We start from the raw sequence: 13,369 nt of genomic DNA on the forward strand, positions 1-13,369 counted from the left end.
CATCACACCAAGCCCCAGGAAATGAAAAGCGTTTCTAAGTAATTCAGACGAACTTAGGAAAGACATGGCCAAGTGCCTTTGATTCTAATGTTTTAGAAAATCTATGTGTGGACCAAAGGGTGCCCAGTGGCAAGCCTGAGGCCAGGAGCTTGATTCCAGTGTCACCTGCAGGTGCCCCCCAAGGCTTTCAGCTGTGCTCTGTACTACCCCAAGGGCTGTGCTATGTCTCAACATCGATGCCACAACCGAGTGAGCAACTCTCTATGCGGCCCATGTGTGACCGCCCCAGTGAGCACCATGGACACCAGTGCAACGTCCATGACCCCATGCGCAAGCACCACAGATGAGTGTTTCGTGCCTGCGAGCATCACAACCCCCTGAGGGCAGCAACCCTGCAGCAACAAAGGGCAGGGGAAATAGAAATGAATCAAGTAGAAGCTCTAAGGAAAAGACGATTAGAAAAATAGTCTAACCTTCATTCTGACAACAGCATATGGATATGATATGCAGATGCAGTCAGTCCAAAATAGCTCTATACTGATTTAAATTGTCCCCGTGATTGTGATATCTGTGGAAGGTGTGTCACTCTCTTCAGCCAGTTTGGGCTGCTGTCTGGTTTGCTTGCATCATGGGTGTCCTCCTCAGAGCGCTGCCAAAAGTTGACCCTACCACAATTTCCAATGGTAAGAGAAGAATTTCTGAGAAGAGCCTCGACTGAATAATTTTTTCTAAACTAGGAAGCAAGTTCTTATGTGATCTAATCTTGAGAGTAAGATTGCAGAGCAATATTTATGCAATGTGACAAGTGATTTTTGGAGATATAATTAAGAACAAAAGACAATATCAGTCAAATTACTCAATTTCCTGGACACGATTTTCCAGTAAAACTATTTTTTTTTCTTTAAATTCAATTTAATGTTATTTTCCCAGACATCTTGTCTCAGGTTAAAAAGGTAGGCACACACCTGACCTCTATGAACCATTTAAGTTTGAAATGGACTTCCATGATCACTGATAATTGTAGATTATCACATATTAATTGGGTAAATCAGGCCAGAAGGGCTTCCTGTTAGAAAGGCAAAATAATCATCATTTCCTCCAGCGCCCACATTAATTCCCTTCTCTCTCCTTTTAATTAAGAATAAGTAATGAGTACAATCTATCAGTGTCTTTATTGGGCTTGATTTCATGCAAATCAATTACTAATAATCTGTTTAAATAAGAACACTGTTTTTTATAAAATTTCAGACTGATGACGGGTAATGCTTCCAGATCATTAGGTGAAATGTCTATTAAATGTATATATATATATATATCTTAAATATAAATACATATCTATCATGACTATATGTAAAAATATAACATGTATGTGTAAAGACACACATAGATAGTACTGAAATTATGTTGGTGTATAAATCCTAAACACCACTGTTCAAACATTTTTGTTTTAAATTTTACTTTCTAATCTTATAAATGAGATTGAAAAAAATACCAAAGGAGAAATAAAAGCAAATTCCTCTATTCATTGACATTCAATGTAAAAAAAAAATACTGCAAAACAGTATTCCAAGCTAACCAAATCAAAAGTGCTTCACCTATTTACTGAAAAATAATCGTAACACATTTTTTTATTTTGTGCAATCCAAAAACATTGCTAAAAAGAGCATTATTGTTCACCAGTTCCCCAACTTGCATTTAATAAAGACTAATTTATCAGAGGAAACTTTAGAGGATGACATTTATTTTTATATGCATAATGTTATAAACGCTCCTCAAGTTTTCTTCCTACCACATAAGGACCACATTTATTCTACAAGCGATTAAAATTATTCTTGTTCATAAAGCCCGGCAAGCTACCGAGAGTATCCCACCCGCATGGCAAAGCCTGGCAAGCTACCCATGACGTATTCGATATGCCAAACACAGTAACAAGTCTCACTATGGAGACGTTACTGGGCCTGCTCGAGCAAATGGAGGAACAACGGGAGAACAGTGCTAGAGTGCTATCAGAAAATAATTTCTCAACAATAAGTATTGTTGCAACTAGTTTGGGTGCTTAGCTAAAATCCTTCTTACTTGGGTGTCAGAGCATATGGGAAAACATCACATGTTCCCTCTCGTTTCTAGCGAGTATACATGATTAATATAAAAATCTGTGCAACTTTTCATCTGATGTAAGGAAAGGGAGGGTGAGTTAAGACTGGCTCTGTTCTGAAAAGAGACTGCATATATGTAAGAACCCAGGTTTTTAATTTTCTTAGAATTGTGATCAATCTGTATTCACTTCAACGGTCAACATTTTTAACTGATAGAACACTTGTATTATCTTTGAGTTGATTTAACAATCCCTCTCCTTATCTCCACTGTTCTTTTCTAAAAGGGTCTTCAAATAGCAGTTACAATATAACAACCACTTACAACTTGTCTGGAAGATGTAGTCAGATACATTTTTTTCCCAGAAGGCAAGACATTGCTAGGAGTTAGGTGGTGATGATTAGGGTCTAGGTTTCTTAGCATTATTGTAAAGGTTACCATTTGCAGAAGGATGAATTTCTTCCTTCAACCAACAGCCTTTCCCCCATCACCAATGACACAGCTTGGACTGACCCCACCTACACGGATTTCAGAGCTCATGTCACCATTTTAATTATTTCTTGGGAAGTGGTAATTTTACACAGTGCCCAGAGGTTTGCTTTCCTGAAGGCAAAATCTCAAAGGAGTTGTCTTTTATTTCCCAGTAGTATATAAATGAGATTTGAAAGTTCTGTTTACAAACTTGGGGGCAGTGGTAGGGATTGAATCTTACCACAAGATGCCTTGTAATTTTTTTTTTTACTTCTTTCTATAAATCATCAAAAAGTAGATATCACAGTATGACAAAAAATAATAATAAATCACCTGTCTGGCAATCACTGAATGGCATGTTCAGCGAGACCAATTTCCTGTGACTTCAAGCTTGAACTGAGCCACAAGGACACTGTGGAAACTTCTTCATCACTCACAATTTACAAAGGAAACTGAGGCACGGTTTGGAGGAGGATCTTCCCAAAGTCACACCAATATGCTTTCGAATATGGACTTGAACTAGACCACCCTCTCTGCAGCATGAGTGGGAGAGATCTGCCCCTGCGTGTCTCCATGCCAAGCTCCTAATTTACTGCAGGATTCCAAGTCATGCTCCTTGGGCCTAATTTTCCTCTTCTGCAAAATATGTGAAATGGTAAATCAACCTTTTGCAAAGCGTGTGCCTCAAAACTCTCATTTTCGAATGCTAATGTTGTAGGGGAAAAAAGGATTTTCATGGTCAGTTGTTAGAAACACTATGCTAAAAGCCTTCAACAGGATTCTTTTTTTTTTTTAATTAAAGGGCTCCTCGGAGACTTTTAGCATGTTAAGGTGAATTGCAAATCTTCCAGAAACTGATGTAGCATGCAACACTAATTTGAAAATGAAATTCCTGGGTCCAGGCAATGGCTCAGTGGTTTAAAGCACCTGCCTGGCAAGCACAAGGTCACAAATTCCAGTCCTGGTGTCCAATCCAATACTCCCACGTCACACCCAGAAGCTCCTGACAGAAGCACCCTTACAGCGCTGCTACGTGAGTCCCAGCCAGCAAAGACCCAGAAGATGGTCCAGTAGCATCTGAGGCATCCAGGGCAAATGCAGTCTGTTCTGATGCTTGGCTTTCAAAAGGGAATTCTGAACAGCCCACCACCTGGGAAGAGAATGGGGACGAGAGAAGGGGAGGAGCGAGGAGGGAAGGGGAGAATTCTTTTACCACTCTCACCATCAATGTAAGGAAACTACATTTTTTAATGAAGGATGCTTCTGGAGAAACTTTACACAAGGAAACTGGTAACCTCCTTTAACAACAACGCATTCTCTCGCCTTTTACTCAATCCTACTTGAGTAAGTGCTAATTTGCGACCAGCAAAATGCAACCGACAACTGAAATATATGAAAATTTAAAAATTACTTCTAACACTTGAGCAGTAAGATTTGTTTCCTTCACGGGGCACATGGCTATGTAATTTAAATGTGAGAGGACTTCATACATCTAAATGTGCTTTGCCTTGAAAATTCGGAATATAATATATCCGTTGGGTATCTTTCTAATGATGCATCACACACTTACCTGCTTCTCTGCATTCTCTCTTCTTCCGGGCTTCCAGTGGTGAACAATGGGAACCCGTAAGTCAGAACTCATCTCCCATCTCCAATATTTCAAAATTTACTAATCTTGCATGAAGTAATATCTATAATTTACCAGCCTCCCTGATCTGTCAGCTATGAAAGCATTCCAATATCACTTTTTCCATATTAGACCAGCACCACTTGTTGGGAGTTGAACTCAATCTACATTCGCTTTCTTCATCTCTTTATAACTGCGTTTGTTTGGAATTTAAGGTTCACCTTATCCTAGTGCTAGCCTTGGTCTGTGCTGCAATGGAAGTTAGGGAAAAAACTACTTGTAACACTCACCATTATAACTTAAACTACTGTTCTAGTTAGGATTTAAAATACAAACTAGAACCATTTCAGTTGAACTTTGAAAGAGCAATTCAAGGCTTGGGTTTTTCTGACTTTCTCTCCGGAGCCTCTACTGAACGTACAGTTTCCTTTGAGGAATTCATGGGATAATTATACCTCTTCTCCCAGAGAAGAAAGGAACCAGGATCATCCATATGGCTGGGTATGAAACTGAGCTCTAGAGCACTGGCCTGGCTTATGTGAAGCCCCGAGTTTTATTCCTGGTGTAGAAAATAAAAATGTTGAGTATAATTTTGAGTTGTCTTATTCCTAATTAAAATTCAAGCACGCTCCGGATTTCAATTTCAGAACTGACCTTAGGCTCCAAATCAGTTGCAGAACTTTCCTCAAGATCATGAGATGTTTAGTAGTAAAATAGAAAAGTATCTGGTTAGGAACAATTTCAGAGCTTAGCATATGGCATATTTTGCAACATCTGGATATTTCCCGGAATATAAATGGTAACACAAAAATGGTATTAGTGGAGTACTTAATGTCTTTGAACTTTTTCAAATCCTTGTCAACTGTTTCAGAAAAGAGACATTTTATGAGACTGTATATCATGTTTTAAAATTGTTGTGTCAGAGCTAATTAACATTATGTTTTTCTCAAGTACTCCTCAAGTTATCATTTCCTTCCATATATACTTTGCAGATTAATAAGTGATGAACGTTCTGAAGTGCCAAGCAGGGTATAGTTTCCTAGCTTACGTTGAGTACATAAATACCATATGCATCCCCTTGTCAATGAAGCAATGCTGGTTGAGAACTGTATGTTCGATTTAAATGTTCATTTCCAGCTTGTCTGAACTCAATTGCATTTACTATCTGTACCTTTTTGAAATACCAGCTTTCAAGGCACTTTATCTGCCATTTTAAGACCTACTTCTCTTGATTAACCAGCGTGAGACGAACATTCCACTCTTGTTTGCATGATAATTTTGGAAGATTGTTCTTTAAGTTAAAAAAATCTTTATCACAGTCAATACAAAAGTACAATTTTATGATGTCCTTACAGCTAAAGCTCTAGGCATAGTAAAAATTATGAACATCTGCACTGTCCTCCCATTGTTCATCGATTTGCTCAAGCGTACCCAGTAACATCTCCATTGTGAGACTTACTGTTACTGTGTTTGGCATATCGAATACAGTTACAGGGAGATATGGCAGCTTGCCGGGATCTCCGAGAGGGGTGGAGGAATTGAACTCAGGTTGGCAGGGTTGGCTGCGTGCAAGGCAAATGCTCTACCCGCTGTGCTATCGCTCCAGCCCTAAGAACATCTACAGTCACAAAATAAAATTAGGTGTGTTCAGATTTCAAAAAACAAATGTAATGATTTGGATAATTTTGAGGTTTGGGACACTTGAAAATGACTCTGATCAGCATCTTTCTGCTGATGGCAGCAATGTGGGGACTGGAGATGTTTGGATGAGTCTATCGCCTGAAACAATAAACTTCCGGCCTCTGGAAGGCTCTTGGCTGCATCTGGAGACTACTGTGTTTGTGTCTCAGGCTCCCTGCAACAGAAGTGAGTGGACATTCCTCTGCCCAGGGCCATTCTGGTATTTCTAACAACATCCATCACACAAAACAGGCAAATGGGGCGTGGGTGGCTGACAAGAAGCATCTGTGTGTGTCCCTGTCGGCACCAGGGCCAGGCTACAAGATTCCCAGGGCCTTCTGGGCACCCTGGCCAGTGTCTCCCCAGCCCTGTCCTGCAGGGTCAGGGCACAGTCACAAAACAAGTGCCCCCTGGACAGCCACGTTGGCCTGATGGGGTGAGATTTCCTTCTTTCTATCACACCGTGTTTTTACCGCTGGGCACATGTCAACCCAGAGGAAGGGAGTGAAAGCCGCTGTCACCGAGATGAATTCCTGTTTCACTTAACATCTACTCACCTTTAGGTATTGAAAGAAGAAAAATACAACCTGTTCAGACTATCCCCGGCAGCTTTCCAGCTACCCAGGACCGTCTCGGCAGTTAGAAAGATCCTTCAATAATCCGTCAAAACCTGACATCACTGTAGAAGGAGCTGTTGGCTCCGAGATCTCATTTCGGATGGATGTGTGTGAGCTGTTACACCCGTGTCACATTTGGCCTTTCATGTTCTCCGCTGAAGCTATGGGGAATTCAAAGCTATTTCAAAGCATAATTATAGCAATCTGCATATAAAAGGCTGTATGTCCTACAGAGGGTTCTGGGGAAAAGCAAACTCTTTCAAAGAAGAAAATTGGAAGTAATTCCCACAACTAAAATTCACTAAAGTTAATGCATTTTTTCCCGTCTGATGAGAACAGTTTTATTATTATTTTTTTAAGCCAATAGAAGATTAATTCAGAAAATTGTGGGGATTTTTTTTTGTGTGTGTGAAATGGGGAGGAGATGAGCGAGGACCGAGGAGAAGTGGAGTCTGGAAAGGAAAGCGAGGGAGAGGAGAATGAGGACATGGATGGGCTACAAGTCCCTTGTGGGAGTGTCCAGCGCGTACCAGGAAAGTCACTGCTTCACATTGCCCTAGTGGACAAAAGCCTTCTCGCTTACATACTGTACTCATTTTTGCCGGTACATGACAATCTGCCCCAGCACAGAGCAGCTACCGTCCGTGAACGTTCATGACCGTCTGGACATGGGTGCAGTTGCAAACTCTTCTTAGGGAAACTTTGCTGGGCATCTAGCCAGGCACCTGCGGGCAGGAGCTGGAGGCTCACTTGAAGACACAGCTGAGCGGGAATGCGTTTCCCTGCTGGCTCCTTGGCTTCGCAGGGCTGCTTCCTCCTCGGGCAGTTGCAGTGTCCCCACACAGGTGCCGCCAAGACATCTCTGCAAAGGAGGTGAAAGGGAATGAGATCATTGCAACCCATGTGCCTCACTGCCATGGCTTGTGTGCACCCCTAAATCACTAGGGCACTTTCCCCTACTATAATGCTCCTTCCCTTTCTTAGGGGGTCGTTAGCTGCATCGCCCCTACAGCCAAGGAAAGAACATCTGCAGGAGGCTGGAATCTTGGACACATTCATGCGAAGTTGCCTTGGGCATTTAGGGGATGTGTATGTGGGAGGGAGGGGGGAACACTGTTTGTTTGTTTAATTTCTTTGGCTTTTGCTTTGGAGCCCCCTTGGTGCTGCTCCTGACTTGCTCCTGGCTCTGTGCTCAGGAATCACTCCTGATGATGGCTGAGGGTAGCCGGGATGAAACCTAGGTCAGCCACCTGCAAGGCCATGGCCTTGCCACTAGACTATCTCTCTGGTCACTTGGTACACATTTTCGTAATATGACCAGGGCTTTTCAAAACAGAAGTCCTGTCAATGTGGTTTTAATCAGGAAGAAGCTGCTACGATACAGATTCCGCCTTTTTCTTCCTTCCAAATATATTGCTCTCCAAATAGAATCTTGCTAGATTTAGAAAGTTGTCTTAGGTGGAATAAAATTGAGTAACTTAAATATTCAAAATCACCCATTTCTATCTTTTTTTAAACCCAGGGAAACATGAGATTAAAATTTTTTTTATCACAGAAATAATTGGTAGATTTTGGAGCTAACAAAATACTTAGTCCTGAAGTTCCGTAGTAGATGTTACCCTTGTGTACATGCCAGTTCTCAGTCACCAGCTCATTAAGACTCAGGTGTTAGTCATGGTGGCAAAGGCAACAACCCCCAAATGGCCCTATTTCTGCCAAGCACCGTGTAATTAAATCGACCCCAAGAACTGAAGCTTGCAAGTTGCCTCCTAGTATCTGGATAGAAGTTTCAGACACTATGCAAAGAACGGTAATACGGAGAATAAACCAATGGAATGTAAAGCCTGCTGTACTGAACTTTGAAGCATGTTTCCATTTGTAATTATAAGCTTAAAAGACAGTCGACTAAAATAAATGATTCTCATCTCTCTATATCACATGTAACAATGCACAAGGCCTATTTTATTTTAGTATAACTGATTGTAAATTGTTTGAACTCAATATAAAGTTGCTATTTTATGAAGATAAGTGTAATAACAATCACATTTGGGAAAACAAGAATTCATGCCTATATTTACACTATGGGTTTGATGTCATTTATTGAAATTCAATGAGAAGAATGAAGTATTGCTGTCTTCAACATAATGAAAAAGATCTCAGTGTGGTTGAATGCAGTGTCCACTGTACTAATGCTTCCTGTGCAGTCCCCAGAAAGAGTACCATATCCAAACTCTCCACCCACTTCAGAGCACATTTGTTTTTCTTCTGATACCCAAGACTTTAGTCTTTCTGTCAAAACTCATTTTCTACTTTCCAGTTTAAGAGAGAGAGGGTGAATTAATGAGCTCTCCTTAATTTTTCTGAATAGTTCACTAAAATGAAAAGTTCAAAGGAAAATCCTACAAGTACCAACAAGACAAACTTGTAAAGTAACAACTGTGATGGCATTTACAAAGTTCAGACGTGAATGAAGAAACTGTAGGGGATAAAGAGATAATTTAGCAGGGAGGGCGTTTGCCTCTCATGCTGCCGACCAAGGTTCGATCCCCTCAACCCTAATATTGACGCTGTTCCCTTCCAGGTGTGACCCCTAAGTGTAGAGCCAGGGATTATGCTCTGAGCACTGCTGGGTGAGGCCCCAAGCCAAAGAAACTCTAAAAAGTTAGCTTTAGTCTTAGAGATACTTAATCCTTAGTTGGAAAATAAGAACATGAAGAAAAAACTTGATTCACCACACACACACACACACACACACACACACACACACCTTCACACAGGCACGCACACACACACACACACCTTCGCACAGGCACGCACACACACACACATACATATACACAAACACTCAAACACCCCGCTCCAAAATGATGAAAGCAAAGTAACATAACATTTTAAAAACATCAGAAATGCCATTCAGAGTCAATTAGAGTTCAAGATGCCTTCAACTCAAGATCAACACAAGCATGTAGATCCCACTGATTAGAAGACAGAGATAGATTCCCTAAGAAGGATATAGCAGAGATCTTTTGATTATTCTATAGACATTAGTTATAGTAATGTTTAATTACCATATTTTAAAATCATGTTATATTTTTCCTAGGAGATAAAAGTTTCCAAAGAAAACTTTGAATCTTGTCTACCGATCATGTTACCCTAATTATCTTTCAGATTTTATATCCAGGAAGAACATCCCCAAAATGTTTCTTTTGGGTATATAACCAGCGTCATTGGGAAAAAGAAGCCCATGGTTGACATTGGGGGTTCCCTATTTAAATGATCCAGGAAGAGAACCCTCTAGATGAATGCATTCAACAGGTGCCCTACACACACACACACACACACACACACACACACACACACGTTATCTTTAGCATTCAAGTATCATTCTTAATTATGAGCAAACAGCCAAGTTATTACAAGACACTTGCAATAAACTCTTCCCTAAATCTAGGAAAGAGACACTATGCTGGAAAGTAGCATCAGGTAAGTAAGAACCCTCTAGATAGTAGGAAATGGACTGAACAAATGATTCTTGGGTTTTAGATCAAAACCTTTCACTCTAGCACTGGATTTCTCTGGCAAGAAAGACTGAAATCATCTGCCTTACAGGCATTGGGAGGGATAGGAGGGGGGTATATTGGGGTTCTTGGTGGTGAAAAATGAGTACTGATGAAAAGAAAGGTGTTGTTTGATCATTGTATGATCGAGACTTAAACCGGAAAGCTTTGTAACTTTTCCCACAGTGATTCAATAAATAAATGTAAGAAGAAAAAAATAAATGAATAAAATTATGAAAAAAAAAGTAAGGTGGAGTTCATGCCCAATTCAATCAGCTAATCAGTGGCTGAATAAATAGCAGTACTCCTACATTAAAAGAAAGAAAGAAAGAAAGAAAGAAAGAAAGAAAGAAAGAAAGAAAGATAGATTGATTCTCCAGTAGCTACGTCAAAACACCTAATGCACCATTACGGCAAAGCAGAGTAGTTCCTTCCAATCTGACTTACACTGGAGATTCTTAAATTCTGGATTGCAACTATTGCCTTAAGTAGGCAATATGGATGATACTGATTCACAGTTTTCTGCCATAAACAAATTCTATCAATGTGATCTTGGTAGAGAAAAACCCCTTTACCACCACCAGAGGTGTCTTGTAACAACACAGAGAAAAGGGAAGAAAGGAAGGAAGAAAGGAAGGAAGGAAGGAAGGAAGGAAGGAAGGAAGGAAGGAAGGAAGAAAGGAAGGAAGGAAGGAAAGAAGGAAGGAAGGGAGATAAGCGATGTTCTTGCATTGACTAAGACCACAGTCCAAGGTCTAAGAGCCCCAGAAGCCTCTAGGTCACCTGTGACCCAGGGACATAAGCGGTGGCAACTAATGCAAGAAAGTGGCATGACTGGCTTTGTGCCAGCCTTTATCAGAACAGTCACCGCGCTGCAAGACAAGTCTTCTGCATGCAGAGCTTCTCACAGAGGCTGAGCACTGTTCCCACAGCAAACAGACCCCGTGCGTTGGGCCAGGGAAGCTCCATTCCAAAGCTCTGTCCAGCCGCCATGGACTTCTTGAAGCCCACTCATTGCAGGATAGGTCACCAGGCATCTCTTGCTCTGGCCAGGGGAGGACAGTACTCAGCACACAAACCTTTCCCCGTGTCTCTCGCAACCTGGAAAGTCCCGGGACAGTTGGGTGAAAATAGCCAGGAGTATATAGGAGCTAGTGGGCCACACAGTCCCCCCTTACATCCGCCAGAACCCTGGAGTGCGGGGACTTTTCCTTTCTGACCCCAAACATTCCCCCGCAAGTGCAGGCTCTAAGGCTTGGCCACAGGCAAGCATGCAGCCAGAAGTCAACTTCACGTTGGCTATCCTGGCCTGAAGCAGCCCCGTCTGAACTATTTCACAAACTCTGGCATGTTGTATAAGAGTTGGAGCCTGCAAAGAAGAAGGGTTGGGGCATGTGTTGCTGCCCAGACACCTGAGATATAACTCAAGGTGAAAGATGCCCTTATAGGGACATTTCAGCCCTGCGTGAACTGCAGAGACTATTCACGGTGACCAACCCGTTCATTTCACTTCTCTGAAGGAAGGAGGCAGTGCAGCTTCCCTCTCCCGTCTAGACCCTGGAAGATGGTTTCACCTTGAGGTAAAGGGTCCTTCTAAAGAGCTCCTGTGTCAGCTACAGAGAGATAAGTAGGAGCCCAGCTCTTGCCATAGACTATAATCTCAATCCACACCTCTGGGCTCATGCATTCCTTATAATAACCCCAAAGAGTTTCCCAATTTCTTCATGATCCTAAAGGGACTATCTCTCAGGTAGTGGAACAACATCTCCCTTTGGGACCCTCTTTCTCCATCTCCAGGGCCTCAGCCTCGCTCGCTCTTTGAGCTCCTGAAGGTCAGATCACCCAAGGTCAGCTCTCCTGACCCAGCCCTGGTCACTCTCCCCATTCTCTGGAGTGAGATGTCACTTTGCAGGTAGACTCCAAAATCCACTCTTCTCAAGTGGGTGCTTGTTTCTGCAAAGATTTTCTTTCATTGGAGAATGAGTCCTCTTTTGTAAGGAACATTTGCATTGTAAGGAAATTGGAGGTGAGTGGGGTAAAACCTCTCTCCAGTGTGGCAGGAGAGACCCTCACAGACCCTCCTCCAGTTCTCCCGCTGGCCTGCCCACAGCCTCCCAGAGCTGGGTTTATTTCAAGTGCACCTCAAGCCTGCGGGGTGAGTTTATTGGGTTTTCCTGAGCCTCTCCCCCCACATGGAAGAGTGGGGAGCCACGTGACTCTGAAGTTTGATTTTTTTTTTTTGGCCTTTCCCCCCATCAGTCTGTCTGCTGCTTGTGTCTGATGCTTATTTGATTATTTGGTAGCTGGGAAGACCCCGGAGGCAAGTGAGATGTTTTCTGTTCACTCAGACCCCAGCAGTACCATTGATTTCCCATGAGTCAATCCCATCCCCAGGGAAACCTCCCTCTTGGTACCAGAAAATCTCATTGTTCTGGCTGTCACTGCCTCCTGCGGCTCCTCAGATGCTGTCAGTCCGTCTGCCCACCCTCCGGCCTGCGAGTGGCAGTGTTTCCTACCTGATCATAACCCTGATCCTCCCTTCTGAATTTTGCTTTTTCTTTCCGAATCAGAATCAGCTCCCCGAGGCCATTGGTGCTAACTGGGTGGAAGGTCTGTGGCCACCCGTGGTTCTGTGGCCACCCACTCAATCCCATTCCCCTTGAGCTGCTATGTGTCGCACTCAATTCCCCGAAGAAGGGATTCTCTTGGTTACACGGGCTTTGCAGAGCCGCTGCCAACATAACATGTTGTTCAGACGAATAAAATCGCATCTATTAAACCAGCTTTTCCTTCTAAATATAAATCATAAAAGGACAGTCAGAACAGCCTGCAGTCTCCGAGGCCAAATTCTGTGGCGCCTTCTACGTGAGACTCATCCTGCCAGAGGAACATGTGGCGGGGAGGGGAGCGCCGAGATTGCAAAGGATAATGTGAAGCTTTTCAAATAGAGGGACTGTCACGACTGAGACTGCCCGTTGTTAGTGACACTCACAGATGGGGGTCCAGCGCACTTATGGGGGAGAGGTGGGTTTCTTGGGGGCCTCGAGGGTGCTGTTTAGGGTCTGCTGGCCCAGGACTTTTTCCCCAGGGACCCTCCACACCAGGACAGTTTCAAGGCCTGAACTGCACTTCTGTGATGCTAAGGGCGTGTATGTAGTGGACAGGCATGGGAGCCAGGCCAGCAACACAAAGGAGCTAGGGGCTAGCTGGCGGAGGGGGGGATGGGGGGATTGATGAAAACATTATTTCAATTCATGTGGAAAAGGGAGATGAAGAGGTATTTTTTTTCAATGGTGATGCTTTCACTCTTTGGGATCTCTCCT

The 13,369-nt window shown here is 42.7% G+C and overlaps 1 protein-coding gene across 1 annotated transcript in view; it reads right to left on the reverse strand.

The window, feature by feature from the left end:
* Positions 1 to 7,213: 7,213 nt before the first annotated feature.
* PCDH10 (protocadherin 10) overlaps positions 7,214 to 13,369 on the reverse strand; it is a 57,723-nt gene continuing 51,567 nt past the window's right edge. The window contains exon 5 of the mRNA XM_056134550.1: positions 7,214 to 7,351. Within this exon, the coding sequence (XP_055990525.1) occupies positions 7,236 to 7,351 (116 nt within the window). The 3' untranslated portion in view covers positions 7,214 to 7,235. The remainder of the gene's footprint in view (positions 7,352 to 13,369) is intronic.

Source organism: Sorex fumeus, unplaced genomic scaffold (assembly GCF_029834395.1).
Source record: "Sorex fumeus unplaced genomic scaffold, SorFum_2.1 ptg000099l, whole genome shotgun sequence".
NCBI classification, from domain to species: domain Eukaryota; kingdom Metazoa; phylum Chordata; class Mammalia; order Eulipotyphla; family Soricidae; genus Sorex; species Sorex fumeus.